The 22,234-nt window shown below is 40.8% G+C and overlaps 2 protein-coding genes across 2 annotated transcripts; one reads left to right on the top strand and one right to left on the bottom strand.

Annotated features, from left to right (window-relative positions):
• Positions 1–2,880: 2,880 nt before the first annotated feature.
• LOC133801416 (uncharacterized protein At5g02240) lies at positions 2,881–5,351 on the top strand. Its single transcript, XM_062239620.1, has 7 exons — positions 2,881–3,275; positions 3,808–4,073; positions 4,175–4,211; positions 4,301–4,398; positions 4,528–4,589; positions 4,751–4,874; positions 4,986–5,351. The coding sequence occupies exons 1-7, from the start codon at positions 3,005–3,007 to the stop codon at positions 5,103–5,105; spliced, it is 978 nt and encodes a 325-aa protein (XP_062095604.1). The 5' UTR covers positions 2,881–3,004; the 3' UTR covers positions 5,106–5,351.
• LOC133801415 (laccase-17-like) lies at positions 5,241–8,310 on the bottom strand. The gene is made up of 6 exons (XM_062239619.1): positions 7,788–8,310; positions 7,510–7,661; positions 7,046–7,290; positions 6,819–6,947; positions 5,760–6,734; positions 5,241–5,631 (listed from the first exon to the last, which is right to left on the bottom strand). Exons 1-6 carry the CDS (start codon positions 7,935–7,937, stop codon positions 5,501–5,503), a joined length of 1,782 nt encoding a protein of 593 aa, XP_062095603.1. The 5' UTR covers positions 7,938–8,310; the 3' UTR covers positions 5,241–5,500.
• Positions 8,311–22,234: the final 13,924 nt, after the last annotated feature.

Here is a 22,234-nt window from a genome sequence, read left to right as displayed (position 1 = left end):
CAAGGGTATTCTCTCGTTCCTCCTGTCGTTGATGTTGTTCCTGAGGTCGCCGTCTCGGGGGAGGATTTTTTCCTTGCGGGCCCGCTCCTTCCGAGCGTTCAGTCCATCGCGTAAGTCTATCCGGGAAATGTCGTCCCCTGAACTGAGGGCATGACGTTCCTCGCGGCGAGGCCGTTCCCGACGGTTCTTGTTAACCGAGGCACTTGGGCGCAAAGATCCTTCCCGCCCGTCTCGCCCTGGGGTGTGACGGGGCTGTGCATTCCGCGGCCGCGTCCCCTGCGGATCGATCGGGTGGCCACGTCCTGGGACGGGGCACACCTTCTCTTTCCTAGGTAGCGGCCGAGAACGGGCCCCGGGTCTTGCGACGGGGGTGGTCTTCTCCCGAGTCTTCCGTCGCTCCCTGTCCGGGCCTCCTGGAGCTGGCTCGGGAAAAGGCTCCGGGGGAGGGACCGGGCTGGCACCTCTGGGGACCCCGGCTTGCTCTCATGGTGCAGGTTGCTGCATTTCTGGAAGTGGGCCAGTTGCGGGGTTGGCTGTCGAACCCTGCGCGGCCATGAGTGCCTGCAGGGCTTGGAGAGACTCTTGCATCCGTCGATGCACCTCCGCTTGCTCAGCGATCCTGGCTTCCTGATCCAGGACTTGTTGCCTTAATCTGGTCACCTCCAAGTCTTGCTGATCGGGCTCTCTCTCGGAGGTCTTAGGATCCGCAGCCTCGTCGTGGTACTCCCCCTCGTTCTCCTCTTCATAATACTCCTCGTTTTCCTCTTCGTATTCTGTCCCACCCTTGTAGTCCTGTGACTCGTCTTGGTGAGATGTTTGAGGAGGCGCGTTCTCAGGCAGATCCTGAGGGATATGCTGCGAAGGCAGCGGGTCTCCATTGCCCTGCTCTGGATTGGTAGGGTCGAAGGTGGTGTGTCGTGTGTTCACCATCGTAGTAAAGGCCTGACGCTAGCACTAGCTTCCTTCAGCTCTCAATGAAAGCACCAAACTGTTAACCGAGATTTTCGGCAACTATATTAATATCTATTATCTAATGAGAATTATAGTGAAAGCAGAAGATTAACACGGGGTTTTTACGTGGTTGGGGCGTTAACTAGCCGTAGTCCACGAGTCTATATTATTAGAGCTTGAAGAACCTTTTACAATGGAGTTTCCCTCTATCTTTTGACAGAGTTACTGTATTTTTTTTTGGTGAAGAGAGACCCCTTTTACAGTGTTCTGTAGCTTATATTTATAGGCTTATGGGAACATTGGGTTTGGGCCGGGTATGACCCGGGCCCATCGGAGATAGGGAAATTCCTGGCCTTTCTAGTGGAGGCCCAATACAAAAGGTACAAAATACATGAATTCCAAACCAGCTAAGGCCCAACAGGTTGACCTTAGAGCTATATCTCGCCCGACAAAACGGTGCTTTTGGTCTGGACACTTCGAGTTACGAGGCAGATTCAGGAGACAAGACCAGTCAGAGTACTTGACAGCGCAGACCTGAAACAACGGCGTGCAATCCCGAGGTGGCCTTTTCTGCAGGTGAAAAGTGGGGACAACGCCCACGCGGAGTGAGGCGGCTTCAGGGTCCTGGACGCTTGACCCCTTCAACCGGGGGTGAGGTGATCCGGGTCCGTTTACCTTTGTCCCACTTCGTTTACCACAGGCCCGGACCGTATCAGGGTCCGGGACCTGGACGCGTAGGCCACTGGGGTCCAAACGCTCTGTACATCGCCCGGACTATCGTCCCGGAGGACGGACCCGGAGGGACATGCCGGACCCCTCTAATGGGCCCAAACATGCATCCCCGGTCCATACCCCTCCCTTTGGACACTCTTCGTACCAAGAGGCCTTGGGCCAGGCCCGCATGCTTACATGGCCCCTGACAATGGGCTTGGACGAAGGCCCCGAGCCCATGCAGGAAATGGGGATAACAGGATCCATTAAAACTACCAAACCTCATAAGATCTTAGTTCATGATTTTAATAGTCTCCCCCTCTATGGAAATATAGTTTTTTGATTGTTGAGAAATACAATATAGAGGAAGAGTTACAACTCAAAGACATAAACTTCAAATAAATGTACGACACAAGAACAAGAAGATAATATGAAGGATATACACTCATTAATTCAAAATACAAATAAACAAGACTCAAACATAAAAGGGAAGAAAAACACAAGCTTGAATAAGTTATGAAGTTGTCCAAAACACTATACTTCCACCCATTCTCTCGAATTCTCTGGGAACTCTTTAAGGAAAACATAGTTGGTATTTATCAAATCTCACCCACTCTCGGCATAGAATTCAAAAGATGAGAATGTGAAGTATACTCCATGATAAAAGGATCCCTTATAAAAAGATATAATTAGTGTATCAAAACTTAAATATACCTATGTTATAATTTCAAATTCAAACTTTGTGTAACTCTTATTTACACAATATTGTGTTAAGTTACAATATTTGTAACTCATATTTACACAATAATGTGATAAGTTACAAGTTTTGTAACTCCTATTTAGACAAAGAAATTGCAAGATTTATAACTCTTCTCTTTTAAACATCTTGATTATTAACATATATTTTCTCATTTTTAAAAAAGAAAATCAAATATCCCTCATCCAAAATAATTTAAACTAAAAAAATTTATTATAAAACTAATATAATTTTAATATACTAATAAATCTATTTAATCTATATTTTTTATATATTATAGACATTTATTTAATTACATAATGATGTTAGTGTTATTTCCTAATACTAATCAGTAAATCACAATCGTTTTCCTCCATGAACGAGGGAAGGAGCAGTGACATGTGGTGTGTGTGGTCCCCATGTCAGCGTAGAGATAAGGTAACCAAAACTACCTTCTGCTTCTCCTTCTTCTTCTTCTTCCGCCATTATCATTTTCTCCGGCGGTAGCTCTCAAGGGTGACCGAGTGTTATAGTAATAGTAACGGTTATAGTAATAGACTAAGATAGTATTGCTTTCGGTTTCGGTTTTGGTATTGGATTTGGACGATGGCAGCGCTTCCACGTGTCCCCTTGGTGATCTCAATCAGTGGTAGCACTCAATGCCGTAAATGTAGTTGGGTGAAGGTGAAAGCTTCTCTAACAGTTCCAGAACCTTCTACTCACTTCTCTTATCTCACTCGCTCTTCTTCTTCTTCTTCTCGCTCAACAAACCCTCTTCGGCTACACAAATCTCTCTCTCTTTCAGCTGCAATGGCGGATTCTTCTTCTCCTCCTGCTACTTCTACCGTGCTTGTTACCGGAGCTGGTGGCAGAACTGGTATTTTCTCTTTTATTTTTCTCTGTTTGTTTGCTGAGAAAGTTGGAACCAAAACAAAGAGAATTGCGAAGATTATGAATTTTCGCTTTATTATGTTGTGTGCGGTTGTTCTATTCAAGTGAATCTTGTTTATTTTATGTAAAAAAACTGGTACTTTAACTGCTTGTTGTTGGAGAAGTGTGTATATGATTATGAACCTAAAAAGCTTTTTACTTCTTTAGGAAAGTGATTACTTTATTGTTAAGAAAATAATTTAGCAAAAAGATTAGTGAAATTGAGAAGGAATAACATGAGTGTTGATTTATTCTCATTTCGTTTGAAAGTATTTTGTTTGATATACTCTTACACTATAGTGGAATATGTATGTATGCCTTGATCTTTTGAGTAGTATAGCTCAATTCCTTGAGTCACAATAGTTCCATTGATGATTGATCTAAAGTGCAAAGAAGCCTATTACTTTCTGCTGCTATGGCTCAATAGCCTATATGTACTGATAGTTATAACAATATTGCATTGGTTGGAACTTGGGCAGGGCAAATTGTTTACAAGAAGTTGAAGGAGTCAAGCTTGTATGTTGCAAGAGGTCTCGTAAGAACACAAGAGAGCAAGGAAAGCATTGGAGGAGCAGACGATCTCTATGTCGGCGATATAAGAGACGAAGCCAGCATTGTTCCTGCACTCCAAGGCGTTGATGCTCTTATAATATTAACTAGTGGTGTGCCAAAAATGAAACCTGGGTTTGATCCAACCAAAGGAAGGCCAGAGTTCTATTTTGAAGAGGGTGCTTATCCTGAGCAGGTACAATTTTATCTTTCTTGATTTTATACCTGTTTTATTAGTTGCTTTTCATTTTGCATAGCTCTCAATTGATGTTATTATGTAATATGTATGCATTCTAGGTTGACTGGATTGGGCAGAAGAATCAGATAGATGCCGGTATGAATTCCATTCTAGTTTACTGTCATTTTGCTATTTGCTTATTTTGGTTAGAATTATCTGATTTAAAATGCTCATTGGTGAAACAGCCAAGGCTGCTGGAGTGAAGCAAATTGTGTTAGTTGGGTCTATGGGTGGAACAGACCTAAATCATCCCTTGAACAAATTGGCCAATGGAAATATACTGGTTTGAATAATCTTTTTCCTGGTTTTAAGTTAACCCCTCTTTAAGTTCCATCAATCTTTCTTTTCATGAATTTTCTGTTCTCTAAACTAATGCTGAAACAACATTTTACACATTCTTACCTTCTTTTAGATTTGGAAGAGGAAAGCTGAGCAGTATTTGGCTGACTCTGGTGTTCCCTACACAATTATTAGGTAAGTCATTCTTTTTTTTTTCCTCACTGCATACATACACATACTGAGATGTTCCTTAACTGATATGTACTAAAATCAAAATTATGTTGTTTCTTTATATATGATATGAATCTGTTTTAGTACCCTATCTGCAATAGACTTGATTTCTTATATTGATTCAGGGCTGGTGGCTTGCTAGACAAAGAAGGTGGTGTTAGGGAACTGCTTGTTGGAAAAGATGATGAGCTTCTCAAGACTGAAACCAAATCCGTCCCTAGGTCCGATGTTGCAGAAGTCTGCATTCAGGTATTGTTTTTGTTGTATTACAATTGAGCATTTTATTTAACTTTTCATTTAATTGTAAGATTTAATTTGTTTATCCATAATCATAATGGTCTCTTCTCTTCTTTTTATCAGGCTCTGAAGTTTGAGGAGTCCAAAAACAAGGCATTTGATCTGGCATCAAAGGCTGAGGGAGCTGGGACACCAACTAAGGATTTCAAAGCCTTCTTTTCTCAGATCACTACTCGGTTTTAATCTTCAGAAGCCAGAAAGTATTGCTGCTGGTGAAGTAGTACACCATTATCATTATTAGCCATATTACAAATTTTATCAAGTTATTAATGAGTGAAATGATTTAAAAGAAAGAGTATGACCCGGGTCTTATGCTCATTTGGTTTATATACAATATGGGCATGAACTGTCATGAGTATTGAGTAACCTGTATTATGAGAAATGAAAGATAAACAGAAGCATGGTCAATCAATCTTTTAGTTTTATATATTTTTTTTTTTTCTCATCAAAGAATTTTATAGCCATCTAATGTGACCAGTTTTAGGCCATGACTACCACAAAATACAACCCACTTATATTTTAAAAGAAAATGTATATACTATATATATATATATATTTATAGAACAAGTTTTTTTGCTTCAGCACTTGGGAAGGTCAGAAGGTGGAGGAGGCAACTTCTGATTGGGCTTCTTTCCATCCAAGACAACCCAAGCCATCTTCAAGCCCCAGCTAGTGTGTACTTCCAAATGACAATGCATGAACCATACCCCTGTTTAAATCATCATCAATCAATCCCAGAATCAATTTAAAATGTTAGATTCAACAAATTATTATCCACTTTTCAAAAATACCAACTTTTTTTATACAAGAAAACATGTTAATTTTAAACGAACTAACCCGGATTATCGGCAAGGAATCGAATGGCAACCCAACCGCCGGAGGGGACGCCAATGGTGTTCCTCTCAGCGGGGTCAACAAGATTGAATTTGGCAGGATCCTTTTTGGAATCAAAGTTACCAAAACCCCTTCCCACCACAAAGAAATTAAATCCATGTAGATGAAGTGGGTGATTCTCTGCCCCAATAACACTAGTGTCTTGCAAAACCAACTCCACACTAGTCTTATAAGGCAAAACAACCACCTTTGTCCCAGTGTTCAACATCAAGTTACTTGGTGGGTTACCAGTGTAATTGAATTTAAAAGGTGGGTTAGTTGGGAAATCTGTTGTATACACCCCTTTTGTCTTGTTGAAGAAATGGGCCTGCAAAAGGGCAGTATTGGGCTGGACAAAACTCACATTGTTAATGGCTGCCAATACCTGAGTATTGTTTGTGCATCTTTGGCTCTTTGAGCAAGTTGATAACCCGAGTCCAACCGTGAAGAAAAACCTTCTGTTGACAGTTTTGGGGACATTAGCAGGGAACTTTGCATTGGCCAGGCTACGTATTTTTTGGCTGTATTTGAAGGAAAACGACGTGTCGTTTATCTTAGGCAGAACTGGCTTTAGAAGAGGAAGCTTCTTCTTATTCATATTCTTGCTGTTGTTGTGGTTTGGGCCTGAAGCCATTTCGTATTCCAGCAGTCCCATGGCTGTGGAGTTGTCCAAAGCAGCTGGGCCAGTGGCATAGGGCCTAGCAGCCATGGCAAAGGTGGCATTTGGGGCTTTGAGTTTGGTTCTCAGAAGAACATTGGTGGTCTGACCTGGTGTGATGAGCACAGTTTGAGTTCTGAATGGCTTTACATACACTGCATCTGCTTCTACCACAGTGAGGCTGTGATTTGCTACACTGAAGAACAGTTCATCGTTCAGTGCAGCATTGATCAAACGAAGTAGATAGGTTTTTCCTGGCTTCACCTTTAGCTTAAATGTATCTGTGCATGTAAATAAATAGTAGTTTAGTTTAGTCCCAAAAGTCATAACAAAGTGTTATCTTTGTTGTTCAAATGTACAGGTACCTTTAGCTGAGCAGCTATACAAAGGTCCTGGAAGACCATTAATGGTATAGGCATCTGAGACATTTGGTCCTGACCCTGTTTGCAAGGCTTGGCTGATGATTGTCTCAGTGTTTGCCTTCCACCATTCTCCTACAATTCAAAATTAAAATTTTACTATTATCAGCTGACCTCTTTGCCAAGCTCAGATGGTAATGATTATATACACATAGGAAGATGATTTGAATTACCAAAGATAATGGGGACTTCCTTGAAGGGTTGGGGGAATGGATAAGGGACATGTCTTTTGGGTAGAATGACAATTGGTCCATAAATGGTAGCTCTAAGCCATGAGATATGGGCATGCCAAAACAATGTGCCTCTTTGGCCAATGATAGTGAAGTTGTACATGTATGTCTGCCCTGTTTGAATAGGACACTGTGTGATGTAAGCAGGTCCATCAGCCCATCCACTTCTCAACTGTCTTATTCCATGCCTATTCATTTTGCATAAACAAAGCTCAAAACAATATGCAAAAACAAATCAAAGAAAAGACAATAAATTTGTAACTCTTCTTTGGGAGATAACAAATTTGCCAACAGAACGATAGCTTGAGAGGTTTTCTCACCAAAAACAAAGAATATGGGGTTACTCAATAAAAACTAATGGAAAGTAGGACCTATATATTTATATATGAGATAAGTTCCCATCTCACCAATGCAAGGTGACATTATTTTGAACATGATTGGCCACCTTGATTAAGAGCCTGTCCCCTTCTCTGGCTATGATTCTAGGCCCTGGAAACTTCCCATTCACAGTCAAAATACTCTTTGTTTTACATAATCTTGTCACATTTTGTAACTTGATCTGTACAAAAATATCCACATGCAGAATAAGAATTCAAAGTAGTAGTTTTTTTTTAATAAATGAACAAACCCCATATATTAGATTTACTTTCATTGTAGAACTAGTACTACTACTACTACTACTTACATCAAACTTGTAGTGCCTGGTGATTCCTGTGTGCTTTGCATGAGCCAACTGAGGCAACACACACAACAATATTGTACAAAAGACAGCCTTGAAAATGGCTGCTGCTGCTGATGATGATGATGATGAAATGTAGCTAGAAGAAGAAGCCATCTATGACTGAATTCTCACTTGGTGGAATTTTTTGGATTGTTTGTATGATTTGAATGAGAGGTAATAAGTCTCTTTGATGCATAGCAAGGTCCAAATGAGATGGTTTATATAGTGACAAGATTGCTTCAATAAACTCTCAATCACCACCATCATCGAGAGAGAAAGAAAAGCAAAAGGCAGGTAAGTTGATTGAGTGTTAGATTTCAATATTTTGCTAAGAGCCTAATGAGTACTTGAGCAACGAATTGGTGTAGGTCAAGCTTTACTCTAGAGTGATGTTCAAGCCAATTTTTAATATATAAAATTATGTTCTAACGGTATGAGCTAAAAGTCCCTCAAATTACCTTGTGGATTTGGACAATGTTTGAGGTCATACTCAACTTAGATTTTGGTTAAACTTGTATTAGTAAATGGGATTTTGTTTTATGGTAGTGAGTCATTGTTTTAACACAACTGATTATAAGCATAATGTTCTTTGAATTTGAAAAAAAAAAAATAAACTTGAATTTATTTTGGGGTCGGATTTTAGTGAGAAAATTGTTACTAATTTTTAATATAAGGACTTGTTGGTAATATTTTTAAATTCAAATACTTGATTGTAATTTTCTTTTGTTGATCACTTGACCAATTATAACACCCTTTTGTAATGTTATAAAAGAACTTTGGGTGGTTTTTCAAGGATTTATTGTTCTAAGTGGTTAAAATTTGATTAAATGAGAAAGGTACAGACTAAAATGAAAATTAGCATGGTTGCCTAGTAGCCTTTCAACCTCCTACCGTTGATACTTGATAATCAAGGCAAAATCAACGAAAGGGATTAAACCAAACTTGTTAGTTGTCGGTTGTTGTTCCTTATTGGACAACTCAAACAGCCTTGATGTTAACTGGTTTAGTTTTTTTTTTTTTCCCCACTTGCTTCTTTCTCTTCTAAGGTTTATATATAAATATAAATATATATTTATAGGACAATTTTTTTATAGGGTTAAATCTTACTGGTGGGGCTTTTAGTGTTTCCCGACCTGTAAACAGTTTTTGGCGCGATTTTTTTTTATAACTGTGTATATTGTAGCTATTTAGAGCATCCTGCAAATTTTCAGAAAATTCTGAATAGTTTACAGTATCGAAAACTAGGTTTAAACATGTTGTTTTACATGCGCATAAAAAAAATTAGTCACGCGTGCAATAACATGTTTAAACTTAGTTTTCGGTACTGTAAATTATTCGGAATTTTCTAAAAATTTGCAGAATGCTCAAAATAGTTACAATATACACAGTAAAAAAAAAATTGCACCAAAAACTATTCACAGGTCAAAAACAATGAAAGCCCACCATTAGAGCTTAAAATGAATCCTCTGTAAAAGAAATCTCGTATGTATATATATATATTCACTAGTTCTAAACAAATTGGTTATCGTTTTGTCAAACTCTACCAACATCAATTTGAAACCTGCAAACTCGATTGGAAAGAATTTAAGTTTTTGTTGGTGTGCATATGGAAGCTAAGCAGTGTCATTGGTGGAAGTCATAAAGTAATTTTTTTTTAACTGTAAAAAGTTACTTCTGTCATTATTTTGGTGTTGCCATTAGTTAGTTTCTGTTAAATTAATTAAAAAAAAGTTTGTGGTAAAAATCAGTAGTAAGTAGTTTAAAATAAGTTGCATTTAAGTATTTTTTTAATATATTTAGTAAATTAAAGTGGGTTAAAAAAATTATTTAGTGATTTAAGTGTAAAATTTTAAACTATTTACTAACTTTGTCATAAATTTTTCTTCTTCGAACTAACTTAACAAATGATGACTAACAATCTCACCAAAATGGTGACGAAATTGACTTTTACTAAAAAAAAATATTTATAACTTAAATACAACTTTTTTGCACTACTTGATAACAAATTTCCCTAAATATAAAATAAAAACTCACTAATGATATAAGCTTTCCTCACAACGAAGAGATTCGTCATACCTATTACCTAAATAGAGAACAAATGAGAATATGGGGTATTTTTTGTTGTTGTGAAAATTGCAAGTCATACGAGATTTTTAATAGATTGTGCAAAAATATGGCTTTTTTTTTAAGAAAAGTTAATCTATAGTTTTTTTTTTAAATTTCAATTTTATGGTTTTAGTTTCCCATATTTTTGTATAAAAGTTTGATTATGCCATAGTTTTACTCTTAATCAAGTTTTATTAATTTGGAAATGTATGTTTGTAATTTGATTATTTTTTTTAGCTTATTTGATTTTTTTTATATTAATTTTATATAACTGTTTTTATATTAAATTTTTCCATGGTTGTTTTGCAAATTTTTTATTAATTTTTTTTGTAATGTGAATTGTGTTTATTATTATTATTTTATTTATTATAAATATTTTTTCTTTTTTTTTTCAAAACCTGGGTAAGGTAACCAGTTATTTAATTGATTTTTCAAAGTTATGTAAAAAAAAAAATTCTACAGCTAGGTTAAATAACATTTATCCAGAGGGGTAACCAGTTACTTGTTTGATTTTTCACAGTTATGTAAAAATTAGTCTTAGAGGTTAAATAACATGTATCAGGAGGGGTGACCAATTAAAATGAGATTAGTAACTTACTGCCATAAGAGGGGTAATCAGTTACCATAAGAGGGGTGACGAGTCACTCACATTAGAAATGAAAAGAAACATCACATTTGAAGGAAAAAAAATGAAGAGTAAGTATGATTTAGTAAACTAGGTAACCAGTTACCATAAAGAACCCACAAATATACACACACATCAAAATGTGAAGGTAACCAGTTACCTCCTGAAATATACACACAAAGAACGTGAAGGTAACCAGTTACCACAGATCTGAAAATAGAAAAAAAAAACAGATCTGACCACAAACCAACCTTCTCCCTCGCCTCCGACCACCACTAGAAACCCCCATCCTCTGCGCGCAAAACCCCGTCGCAAACCCAGCCATCACCGTCGTTTTGCACAGCTCCGACCACCACAAATCGCACTCAGGCCAAGCACCACCCTTCTTCCTCGCCTCCGACCACCACCAGCACATCCCTCACCTTAGCCTATCCCCGTCATTTTGGATTTGGGGGCTCGCGAATGGAATCGTGCAGAGATGCGCGGATTGAGGTTGTGTTCGTCGATGGTGCGACTGGGGTGTTCTTGGCTGGGTTTCACGGAGGTGCGCGCCTAAGGTGGTGAGGGTGGCTGGGTTTTACAGAGGTGCGACTGAGGTGTTCTTAGCAGGTGGTGAGGGTGGGTGGCCGGAGATGATGGTGGAGATGGTGAGGGAGGCGAGTGGAGGACAGGGAGGTGGTGGCTAGGGCAAAATGAAAGAGAAGATGTGGCTTGGCTGAAGGAGTTTTGACTATGTTAATTACCATAATACCCCTCATTTTCTTGATTTTTTTGTTTAATTTTGATTTCCAATATGAGATTAGTTTTTCCATAAACTAAGTTCTTGTTAATTAAATTTTCCCATACAAATTAAGGAAAGTATAACTCTCATATTTTTGCACATTGATGGCTAAAAAGCCCTATTTTTTAAAAGTTCCCTTTTTTTCCTAGCATAAGCGATATGCTCATTTTTTTTAGCTTATGGTCGTTTGCACTAGCTTTTTTTAGCTAATAGTTCTCAAACATTGTTATGTTTACAGCCCTAATTTCTCATCTATTTATAGGGAAATAAATCATAATTGATCTCCTATTTCGATGGGATTTGTTTTCTTTACAACTTGAATAATAACTAAATTCATTTGAATTTGAAAAATGAATAATATGTGGATTTAAACAAAAGACTTATTTGTGTTGCATGTCCTTAAATTATACATGTTTTGGTAAATTGATCCCCCAACTTTTTTTTGGCAAATTGATCCTTTAACTTTGATTTTCTTGGCACCGTTAGTCCTTTACTGTTAATTTACAATTATTATTTTAGTTTAGGGACCAATTTGCAACAAAAAAAACTTTTGGGACTAACTTGCAAAATTAGTCATGACCTAATTTTTTTACATGACAATATTATTGTAGTTACGATAACTCTCTGGTACGTTTTCAGAAAATTCAATAATTAGTGTGCTGAAAAAATAGTTGATTTTTTATTTATTTTTTTACTTGTGTGGTAGTTCAGCCTATCAGGAAGATAGGAATTATGTTTTTTACACACCAAATTATTCATAATTTTCTAAAAAATGTTTAGGAGGGTTTTTGTAACTACAACAAACATTGTCATCTAAAAAAACGGGTCATGACTTATTAACATGTGTGAAACTAGAGCATGTCATACTAGTACAACCAAAAGTATTAAGAAATATATATCAAAGTAATTTTTTTATTTTTTTAGTATAAATAAAATAAAGGAGTGTAGAAACAATTTTATATAAATAAGTAATTTTGTATTGAATAAAAATTAAAAATGAGTGTTTATAAAAAATATATATGTATTTGAAAGTTGTATGGGGGATTCTGTCATAAAGCAGAGCTCCTGATATTCCGAACCACTACACTTGCAAAAAAAAAAAAATCCTAGTTTCAACACATTAAATTATTCATATTCCAAAAAACATATAGGAGGGTTGCCATAACTACACGACTTATCCACGTGTGTTAAACTAGTGTGTCGTACCAATACAACAAAAATTGGATAAGTCATGACCTAATTTTTTTATATGACGATGTTCGTTATAGTTACAAAAACACTCCTGGATGGATAATTTGGTGTGCCGAAAACAGAACTCCTAATATTCCGAACCACCACACAAGCAAAAAAATAAAATAAAAAATCAACAATATTTTCAACACACTAAATTATCCAAAATTTCTGAAAACGTACAGGAGGGTTGTCGTAACTACAACGAAACACACCATGTAAAAAATTGGATTATGACTGTAGCGTCCCAAATTTGCTAATAAGGCTTAGGGTCTTGATTAGCATGCCTGGATGGCAATAAGTGGTTTATTATGTTAATGTGTGAATTTGATGAGTATGTGATTAGAAATGCATGTGTTAAGTGAATTAAATATGCATGTGGGCCCCGTTTGGTTATTAGGGGCATGTTTGTAATTTTAGCCCGTTGAGGGCATCAGTGCAATATTTGTGATTATTGTGATTGACACCACGTGTGAGTGGTGATATCTTTGGGATGCACGATCCGAGACAGTCCTAGGGAGCAGTTTAGCTGGAAAGTCACAACGGGGTCAAATACTCGACTCGGGAGGAGCTTAGGGGTATTTTGGGAATATTATATGTACTCGGGAATTTATGGAGTAGCGGATAGTAACTTATTAAGGATTTAGTATGTCGGGGTTAAACGGGGGTTTATAGGAATACTCGAGGGATTAGTGGGACACGAAAAATGACGAGATTGCCCTTGGGGTTACTTGGGGACTTAAGATAAGCTTAAGGGCAGATTGGTCTTTTAGTAAATGGGTTATATACTTAGAAAAGTCTTGGGAAACCACTGGAATTATACAGAAAGTGATTTACTCTTTCTCTATCTCTCGGTTCTCTCTTCTCTCTTAGAAGCTTGGTGATTTTGGTGAAATCTAACTAGAGACTAAGGATTTAAAGCTGGGACTTTGGGGGCTAGAAGCTTGGAACTTAGGGGATTAATTCAGAGACTTATTCAGGTTCAAGGTAAGCTTTTAAACCTGTTGATCAACTGAAATTCTGCTGGTTTTGATTACTAGAACTTAGGCATGCATGAATTGATTTTCAGGATTGGCTTTGAATGGTTGATGGGTGTAGGAAGTGGTTTATGAGCTTGTTGGGATGTTTAGGTTGTATGAGTATGAATTCTGGGCTTAATTCTGAAGCTGGGTGAAGTTTGGGGTGTGAAATATGGGTTTAAGCTTGGGAAAAACTTGAGAGAAAAGCTAGTTTTATGGGTTTGTAGGTTGAGTCGCGGCCCTAGGAGGGGCTTGCCACAACCCGTGTGTGCGTGAGGCCTGGGGAGGCCTCTGTTTTTGAGGCGCGCCGCGACGCTAGGCTAAGCATGTTGCAGCCCTTGTCTCCTTCCAAGGAGTCGTTTTGCCTCTATTTTGAGGCATGTCGTGGCCCTTTAGGGGTTGGGTTGCGGCCTTAGTTCAAAATGTTGGTTGTTTTGTAGGTTTTTGGCTTGAGAATCCAATAGTTAAGGCTCGGGATGGATTTTATCACCTGGATTGATAGAATCCAAGGTTCCGGAAACTAGAGTTGTAGCCCAAAGTTATTTACTGGATTAGAACTTGATGGATGGACGTTGTTGATGCGTTGTGACTAGGTTTTCAGCGAGGCTCGGACTAGGGGACTGTGCTCAGGACATCAGTGCTTGAAAAGCTCAGGACCCAGGTAAGAAAACTGTTGTACCCGTAGAGCAGAGCGATGCCCTATAGTTTGTGTTGCAGGACACGACCCTATAAGATTGTATTGCAAGGCGTAGCCCCATTGAATATGTTTATACGTGTTTAAGTATTTGTTTAATTATGCTATATGTGCATATATGTAAATGAACGACGAACGCCGAGAACGGTGAAGGCCGGGAACGGCGAACGCCGAGAACGGCAAGGCCGAGTACAGCAAGGGGCCGGGAGCAGCGTTAAGCACGCGTAGTACGAGTTAGAGGTGCACACGGGTCGGATTTTCGGGTTTCGGGTTCATCGGGTTTGGGTTTTGCGGGTTTCGGGTTACGAAAAATGGTACCGAAACCGATCCGAAAATTTCGGATTTTTCGGGTTCGGGTTCAGGTTCAGTCGGGTTCGGGTTCGGGTGTAATTTCGGGTTTGATGGGCCATTTCTGATTTTGGGCCGAAAAGCCCAGATTTGCAAAAATGCCATTTTTTTTTCAAAATTGCCATTTTTTGTCAAAAATACCATTTTTTTTCTTTCAAAAATATCATTTCTTGGCAGTTTCAGTAGTAGTACTATGTGCGAATATTATCTTATCTCATAGGTTACGTATATTATATTAATACTGTTTGATGAATTTAACTAAGTTGGTAACTAAGAAAACATAATTATGGTTTTTAAAAAATGCCTAACAACTAATTATATTATTTGGACATTTTGTTTTTGTCTCTAAAAATGTATAATTAATTAGAAACTCAAAAAACTGTTAACGTATGAACCAATGTTTCTTTTAATAGTATTCAGCATTGAAAGAATAATGCTAATTAATAAGTACAAAATTAATTATCTCTAAAGAAACTAAGCACCTTTTGATATTTCTCAGTAAAAAACAAAGGGATCATGAGTAAATATCGACCCGCCACCAGCAGTTAGTTGAAAATAATTTACACGAATATACATGTACATATATATACACATAACTAGTTGATGAACCACATAAAAAAAACATACTATCTGTTTGATATGAATATATCATATCCTATATATATAAGTAACATCTTAAGATAGCTAACGTAAACATCAAATCAATAAACCCCCTCCTATCTTTTTCAGGAAAATAAAAACATAGAAACGAAAGATAAAATAACCAAAGACCAATCAAAGAGAAGCTCACTAGGAACGCCTTGAATGGCCATCTATAAATACATGTTAAGCCACCAAGATTTCTACAAGGAAACACATTAGAGCAAAGTAGTTCAATTGACTATTTTCTGCTTTTAAAAAGAGAGTGATAATATTAAGATATTAAGAAAAAACTGCAACCATAAATAAACAACGATAAAATCCATAAACTTAAGTACATAACTAGTTAACCACAAAACTAAAATAAAGTCCATAAGTCGTCTACAACCATAAACATTAAATTAAGTCTATAAAAGTTCAAAATACATGATCAGCAAAAGTCCATGCCCTTTCCTTCTTTCCTTTCCTTCATTCCTTTCAAAATTCAAATAAGAAAAATTAGTAAAGAAAAGAAATCAAGGATAATAAATAACATAAAGGCAGGTAGGCATGAATAAATTCTTACAAGCAATTGCAATTCTTTTAATTTGTACATTGTTGTGCAGCAGATGAGGCTGAAGACTGAAAATTGACGGAGGATGAAGCTGGCCCAGGCCCAGCACTTGTAGGATCATTGGTCATCTCTACAAATATTTTTAATATAAAAGATAAATATTAGATTATAAAAAAACATTCACACACTTAAAATAAATATTAAAATGTATTAAACTACCTGACTCAAGATACTCTGATGTTTGAAGCGCTTCTTCTTCTTCCATATATTCTCGAGTTATGATAGGTTGATGTGATCCGCTCCACCAGTTATTGAGACAAATTAATGCTTCGACCATCCTTGGGCTTAGTGAGCTTCTAAAAGGATCTAAAATTCGACCTCCTATAGAAAATGCCGCCTCATAAGCAACGGTGGTAACTGGTATTGTTTACCGAGTTTTTCGGAAACGAATACAAACAGAATAATAAAAAGATAAGAACTGTAGAAGTGCTAAAATGTAACTAAACAAACAGTGTTTTTACGTGGTTCAGGCGTTAACAAGCCCTAGTCCACGAGTCGATGTTATTATACTTGGAAAAGGTTACAGTAAGATGGCTGGTGTACAAGAACTTCACACACTCACAGTGTTTCTCTCGGGCTCTCTTGAAGAAGATGAAGCTAGAGAGATTTTGGTAGAGTTTTTGCTATGTGATTTGTTGGCCGTCCCTCTTCTTGTCAAATGAAGGGGTCTTTATAGCTAGGGTTTCGGATTAGGGTTTTTCTCTACGTACATGAGTCTTAATTACACCAGCCATAAATAGGGGATACAATTACTGTAGTAGCATGGCTACAAGACTCTATGTGGGTATATTTACGTGAAAGTATGGGGAACACACAAAGTCAGCCGTCTTTTCCAAGTTGTCAGCGGAACAGTAGGCGAAAAGGTACCCTTAGGCGTGCTGGGATATGTGCGGCTTTGACCTGACGGGCGTGTCAGGCGGGATCCTGTGTCAGGCGGATATCATTCCAAATATGCCTCCTCCAGGACTCGACCGTTTGGTTTTGTTCCGTGCGAGGCACGGAACTGTTTCCGCGGAGACCACTCGAAGAGCTTCTCCTGGAAGGGGCTTCCCCGAAGGATACCCCTTCGGGAGTCCGGGAGAGTTGACGAGTTTCCGTGTTGTGTTTGCTTGGAAGAGTAATCCGGACACTAAACGAGAGAGGCGAAGCCTTTCTGTCCATCCGCGAGCTATGGTCACCTACCGTGAAAGACATCGATAATTCTGTTTCCCCGAGGACATCAATTTAAACGCTATCCGGAAATCTGGATAACATTTACCCCCCAAGGTCACGGAGCTTTGAGAGATCCGGGAGCTTGTACAGTCCTCCGGGTATTTCGGTCTCTTAGATTAGGCGAGGGGCCACCTTCTGTGTTCCCGGAAGGGTTCCTTTTTCCCGCCTGAGTGTTAGTATGAAAAAGAAAGGGAATTTCTTCTGTTTGAACTCAAGTACTCAAGTGCGGCAAGGACCACGTGTCATTCTGGGAATGGTTCTGCGACCAAGACGTGTGCGTGAGGCGACTGGTTGAGTATGCGTGCGTCAGTCATCTGAGTAATGATTTGACGGTTTTTAATGGTACTCCGGGCCCGAGGTGGTGTAATGATGGGAAATAAATACTTTATTCCCATCCGATGAGTCATAAATAGGATCGTCGCTTCATCTCCAGCCGTTGGATCTGATGCACACGGAATGGGAAGATCGGGACCGTCCATTTGAGGAATTCGAAACGACTTCTTCCCTGCTATAAAAACGAGGGAAAGGACCTTTCTTCCTCTTTACGCTTTCAAATTCTCTATCTTTCGGATTTTCAGATTTCCAAACCTTTGAACTCTCAGGCTTCCCAGCTTCCGTTCCTCCGAACTTACCACTTCTTTTGGTAAGGATCTGGAAACTTTTCTTTTGATTTGGCAGTGGGTTTATTCGCCGAAGTTCCTGGTTTGAATCGCCGTTCGTCTTTGCAGCTTTTACTTCTCGCGATCGTGCTGTGCAGTGATCCAGTTACTCCTTCAACCCCCAACTACCCGAATATCAGTAAGTATTTCTACTTTGCTCTTTCCTCCCAAACCTTAGGTTGTTGGTAGTTGTTAGAGTAAAGGTTTCTGCCATTATCGCTTATGTGCATGCGTGAATAGGGCTTTGGTAGGCATGTGATTGATGTGAGTCGATAAGTAGCCTTTTTTGCATGCTTTGACGATTTGCGTTTGGAAAGTCGTTCCTTGTTTTGCTGTTTTAGGGCATAAGCATGAACGCCTTTAGGGTGTCTTTCTCTGGAAGAACACTTCTTTTGGTGGGCTTAGGCTCGGAGTCTGAGTCTGGTTCCTTGCTGCCCTTCGGGTGGCATGGTGCCAATCCCTCGGTAAGCTCGGTGGGAGCCTCTCCAAGCAGTTTTCGGGGAGGGTCTCCCCGACGCCTTTGATACCACTAGGGTATGACAAGGGTGCTGACTGCTTAGAGTGTTTTCTTCTTTCTTTCTTTTGTCCAGTGACGAACATCTCAAAGGAAAAACTCCTTGCTGTGGGGGAGGCTGATTCTGCCCAGGAGAAGGGTTCCCCTGTCGCTGGTGCAAAGGGGAAAGGAAAGGCGAAAGTGGTCGCGGCTAGCCCACCGACTTCCAATAGTTCCATCTGGGAGATGGACCAAAAGCCGAACCTTTTCAGGAATTATGGCATGCTGGAGCTGTATTCCTCCGAGGCAGGCCTGAAGAACATCCCAGGTCTGATGTGGCACCGTCTGTCGGTGCTGGGCGAGTCGGCTAGCCAGAGTCACGAGGGCTTTGGTGCCTGGAGCTGGGCACACATAGTGTGTGGGGCGCACTTGCCCCTAAGGAGTTACTTTGCTAATTTCTGTGTGAAGGCGGGGATTGCCCCCTTCCAGCTGATTCCTCCCAGCTACAAGCTCCTAGCAGGGTGGTTCATCTTTTGCAAGTCCCGGAAACTGGAAGCTCCTACCCCGGAGGAGGTGCTGTACTTCTACGGGTTGAAGTCTCAGCCTATGAGGGGTCATTCAGCAAGGTGGGGTTTTATAGGCTGGAAAGGCACCCGGACGTGATGTGCCCCACTTGTCATACCGCGAGGGTTCCAGACCTCCGGGAATACTGGTTCCTGACGACTGGCTTTCCGCTGAAGAGGGTGCCAGCCTTATCTTTGGACTTCAAAATCCCTGGTAAGTGCTCCTTCCTCTCCTTTTCAACTTTGTTTCTTTGCGTTTGATTTGCCTTTTGGGAGGATCTATAATGCTTGTATTTGAATTTTGCAGAAGTCGTTCCGCGGACACCTCGCTGCGCGGAGATGATAAGGAGGTCCAAGTTCTACGAAGGGCTTTCTGAGGAAGAGTTGAAAGTGGAGGGACTCGTGACCTCCGAATCGTTGAGGGAGTATGGGCTACTCGCCTCTTTCCAAAACATCGAGCCAGTGAGTGGCAAGGGGCAAAGTCAGGTGTCGGCTGACATCCGGGAGCAGATTGCCCTGGAGCTGTCCAAGGTGATCACCCAAGCAGCCCGGGACGAAAATAATTTATCTCCTAGTTGGGCGGAGAGGTTCCCTGACCCCCAGCCGGAGGAAGAGGAGATCGAGGCCCGCCACGCCGCGGCTTACCCTAACGAAGGGGCTCCGGGGGCTGGCACCTCCGGGAGAGGTAAGACTAGTTTTCGATTGATCCACACCCCCAACCTGTCTGAAGTTTCCCGGACCTCTCAGATGGGGTTCGATCCTCGCTTCCTTAGGCTAGATCCGTGTAGGATACCTTTTGACAGATATTGCGATAGGGTAGATGAGCTTCTCGGGTGTCTGAGTGACGGTAGTCTGCCAGAAGGTGTCATCATGGTTGACCCTTCTTCCCTCAGCATGTCATTCCCGGACTTCAAGGAGTACGGGAGCTTCCTGGAGCAGGAAGCGGTGTTTTGTTTTGCTCGGGGAAGGCCATCCACGTTTCTCGTGCATGGTCGTCCCTTTCAAACTTTTCTTTTTCTTGTTTCTTGTTCCCTGCTGGCGGGCTTGCTTGTGCTTTTATGTTGTTGATTGTCTTGTCTTCCGCTTATCTTCTTTCTCATTGCTTGTTGGTTCGTTAACCTTGCTTTGTACGTTTCTTGCAGAGTATCCAGAAGCCAAGATGTTGGGGAGGGTTACTTTGCTCATTAAGAAGGCTGCCACCAGCCAAGACCCGTCCACGGGGAAAGGACGGAAGACCAAGGCTGGTAGAGGAGGTAAAACTGCCTCCCCCAAGAAGACAAGTGGCGAGGCGCAAGTGTCTCCGAGGGTAGAGAAGTCTCCTGCCGACGGGCCTTCCGAGACTATGATGGTCTCGAGTAGCAGCAGCGACGGGGAAGGGCTTGTGTTCCCCGTGAAGACAACTGGGGTGAGCAAGCGTCCCGGAGAAGATGCTGAGGGCGCTAAGAAGAAACGCCTTAGACACTCTTCTCCCGGTCGAAGGCAACAACAACAGCAACGACAGCAATCACAACTACAACAACAGCAGCAACAAGAACAACAGAGACAATCACCAACGTCACAGCTGCAGCAACCACAACATCCAAACCAGCAGCAGCAACAAGGGCAATTACTTCCGCTGCCGCAGCAGCAAAAGCAACAGACCGGGGCTTTAATACCCCGTCTGCCTCCTCCTCCAGCCCAAAGGGAGTCCACCCTTTCGGGGTCTCCTTCTTCTCAGCCAACAAACCTTCCTCTGCCTGGCCTGAAATTCCACTTCCCTCGGAAGCCAACCAGTTTCCCCGCTGCCCTCCTGGAGGGTGTAAGACGGGCCGATAGTTTTTTGAAGAGGCGGTTAGAGGCGGAGAAGGCTGTTACTCAGGGAAGGGCAGATAACTTGTCTGCCGTGAAGAGGGCTGAGCTGGCCGAGGGGGTGAGATCCCTTCACCCGGCTGGAGCGGTTTTGGATGGCCCAGCCTTGGAGAAGAGGCTGGTGCCTAGGCTCGGACGTGCATTGGCGCCGTTCGGAGCTGAGATGATGGAGGACATGGCCCTGAGCTTGTGCGAGTTCAATTCTGAGAAATGGGCCATCAGTAGCAGTAAGGATCCGCTGTTGCTGACACACGCTGTGAAGCAGCAACTGTCCGGGGTAAGCCGTCAGTTGTTGTGTTTTGGGATCATCTGTCTTTTGGTCCGGCTTAACTCATTCTGTTGTCTTTCCTTGCAGGCCTCTATGATCGCGGAACGCTCGTTCCGGGAGGTTGGTGCAGTTCTGGTTCAGCTGGAGGAGAGCCAGCTGGCTCGCCAGGCCTTGGAGGCGGAGAAGCAGAAACTGGCCCAACAGGCCTTGGGGGCCTCGGAGAAGATTGATCAGGCCCGGCGCACGGCTGAAGAAGAGGCGGACAAGAAATATCTTGCCAAATATCAAGAGTACCGGGCCAAGGCAGAGAATGAGTTTAGACAGCGGTCGGATGGGATGAAGGCCGAAAACTCCAAGCTCCGGGAAGAGCTGTCCCAAGCCAGGGTGGAGAAGGACACCTTGGAAGCTCGCTTGCAGTCAAAAAATGATCTCCTCCTTAAGCAGCAAGAGGAATATTTTTGAATGGAAGTCCAAGTATCGGTAGTAATTGATATCCTCTCACGACTCAAAATATTTTTCAATGTTGCCTTCTCCTCCTTATATAACTTCAATACATCTCTAGCAACAGTCATTCGAGAAGGGATCTCAAACCGAGGTTGGAGTGTTTTGACAAATCTTTTGAACCCTTCATCCTCAACATGTCTAAATGGCAACTCATCCAACACAATATATTGTGTGAGGGCTACCCTACAAGCTTTTTTGTTATAAGCTACCGCTACTAAGTTTGTCTCCCCCTCTTTCCCTCCCTTTACATTCTGAAAGCTTAAAGTCTTTTGTCTCTGCTCATCAATCTTATACGGACTTAGGTCGCATACTTTCTTAAAATGGTTCCACAAATGACTGGTCCCATGTTTTCTACTGTCACACAAGAAGTCAGACCCACAATAATTACATATGCACTTGGGGGGAGGAGACTCTTCGTTAGGATCTGTCGAGGGTGGAGGAGGATCTTCCTTAGTAAAATGATCCCAAATAGATGACCATTTTCCCTTTGTTTTCCCGGTACTACTAGCACTAGGGATGGGGGGAGGTCTAACCCTCTTTCTACTAGCTCTAGTTTTTCTACCCTGATCAGTAGGAGGAGTAGGGTTTTCAGTTTGAGTGAGAGGTGGTTGATCTTGAGCATCTATTGGGGGAAGAGTTTCATCTACCTCATCAATATCCATTACCTAACAAATCAATAGAAATTCAAGTAATTGTTATTGTTAGACAAAAGAAGATACTATAAACACAAAACACACACTGATATACACACAAAACACACTCGTGATGCAAAACCATGAAACTGCTTCCCAACAATGAGTTTTTCCATC

The sequence above is a fragment of the Humulus lupulus genome, chromosome 9, assembly GCF_963169125.1.
Source record: "Humulus lupulus chromosome 9, drHumLupu1.1, whole genome shotgun sequence".
NCBI lineage: Eukaryota > Viridiplantae > Streptophyta > Magnoliopsida > Rosales > Cannabaceae > Humulus > Humulus lupulus.
The sequence above is the reverse complement of the archived record's forward strand: the minus strand, read 5'-3'. Positions and strand labels throughout refer to the sequence as shown.

Coding starts and splice junctions, on each gene's coding strand:
- LOC133801415 (XM_062239619.1), bottom strand. CDS start 7,937: ATGGCTTCTTCTTCTAGCTACATTTCATCATCATCATCATCAGCAGCA. Junction 6,735..6,818: donor GTATAGCTGCTCAGCTAAAG/GTACCTGTACAT, acceptor TTACATGCACAG/ATACATTTAAGCTAAAGGTG. Junction 5,632..5,759: donor ATTCCTTGCCGATAATCCGG/GTTAGTTCGTTT, acceptor TGATTTAAACAG/GGGTATGGTTCATGCATTGT.
- LOC133801416 (XM_062239620.1), top strand. CDS start 3,005: ATGGCAGCGCTTCCACGTGTCCCCTTGGTGATCTCAATCAGTGGTAGC. Junction 3,276..3,807: donor CGGAGCTGGTGGCAGAACTG/GTATTTTCTCTT, acceptor GAACTTGGGCAG/GGCAAATTGTTTACAAGAAG. Junction 4,590..4,750: donor GTTCCCTACACAATTATTAG/GTAAGTCATTCT, acceptor ATATTGATTCAG/GGCTGGTGGCTTGCTAGACA.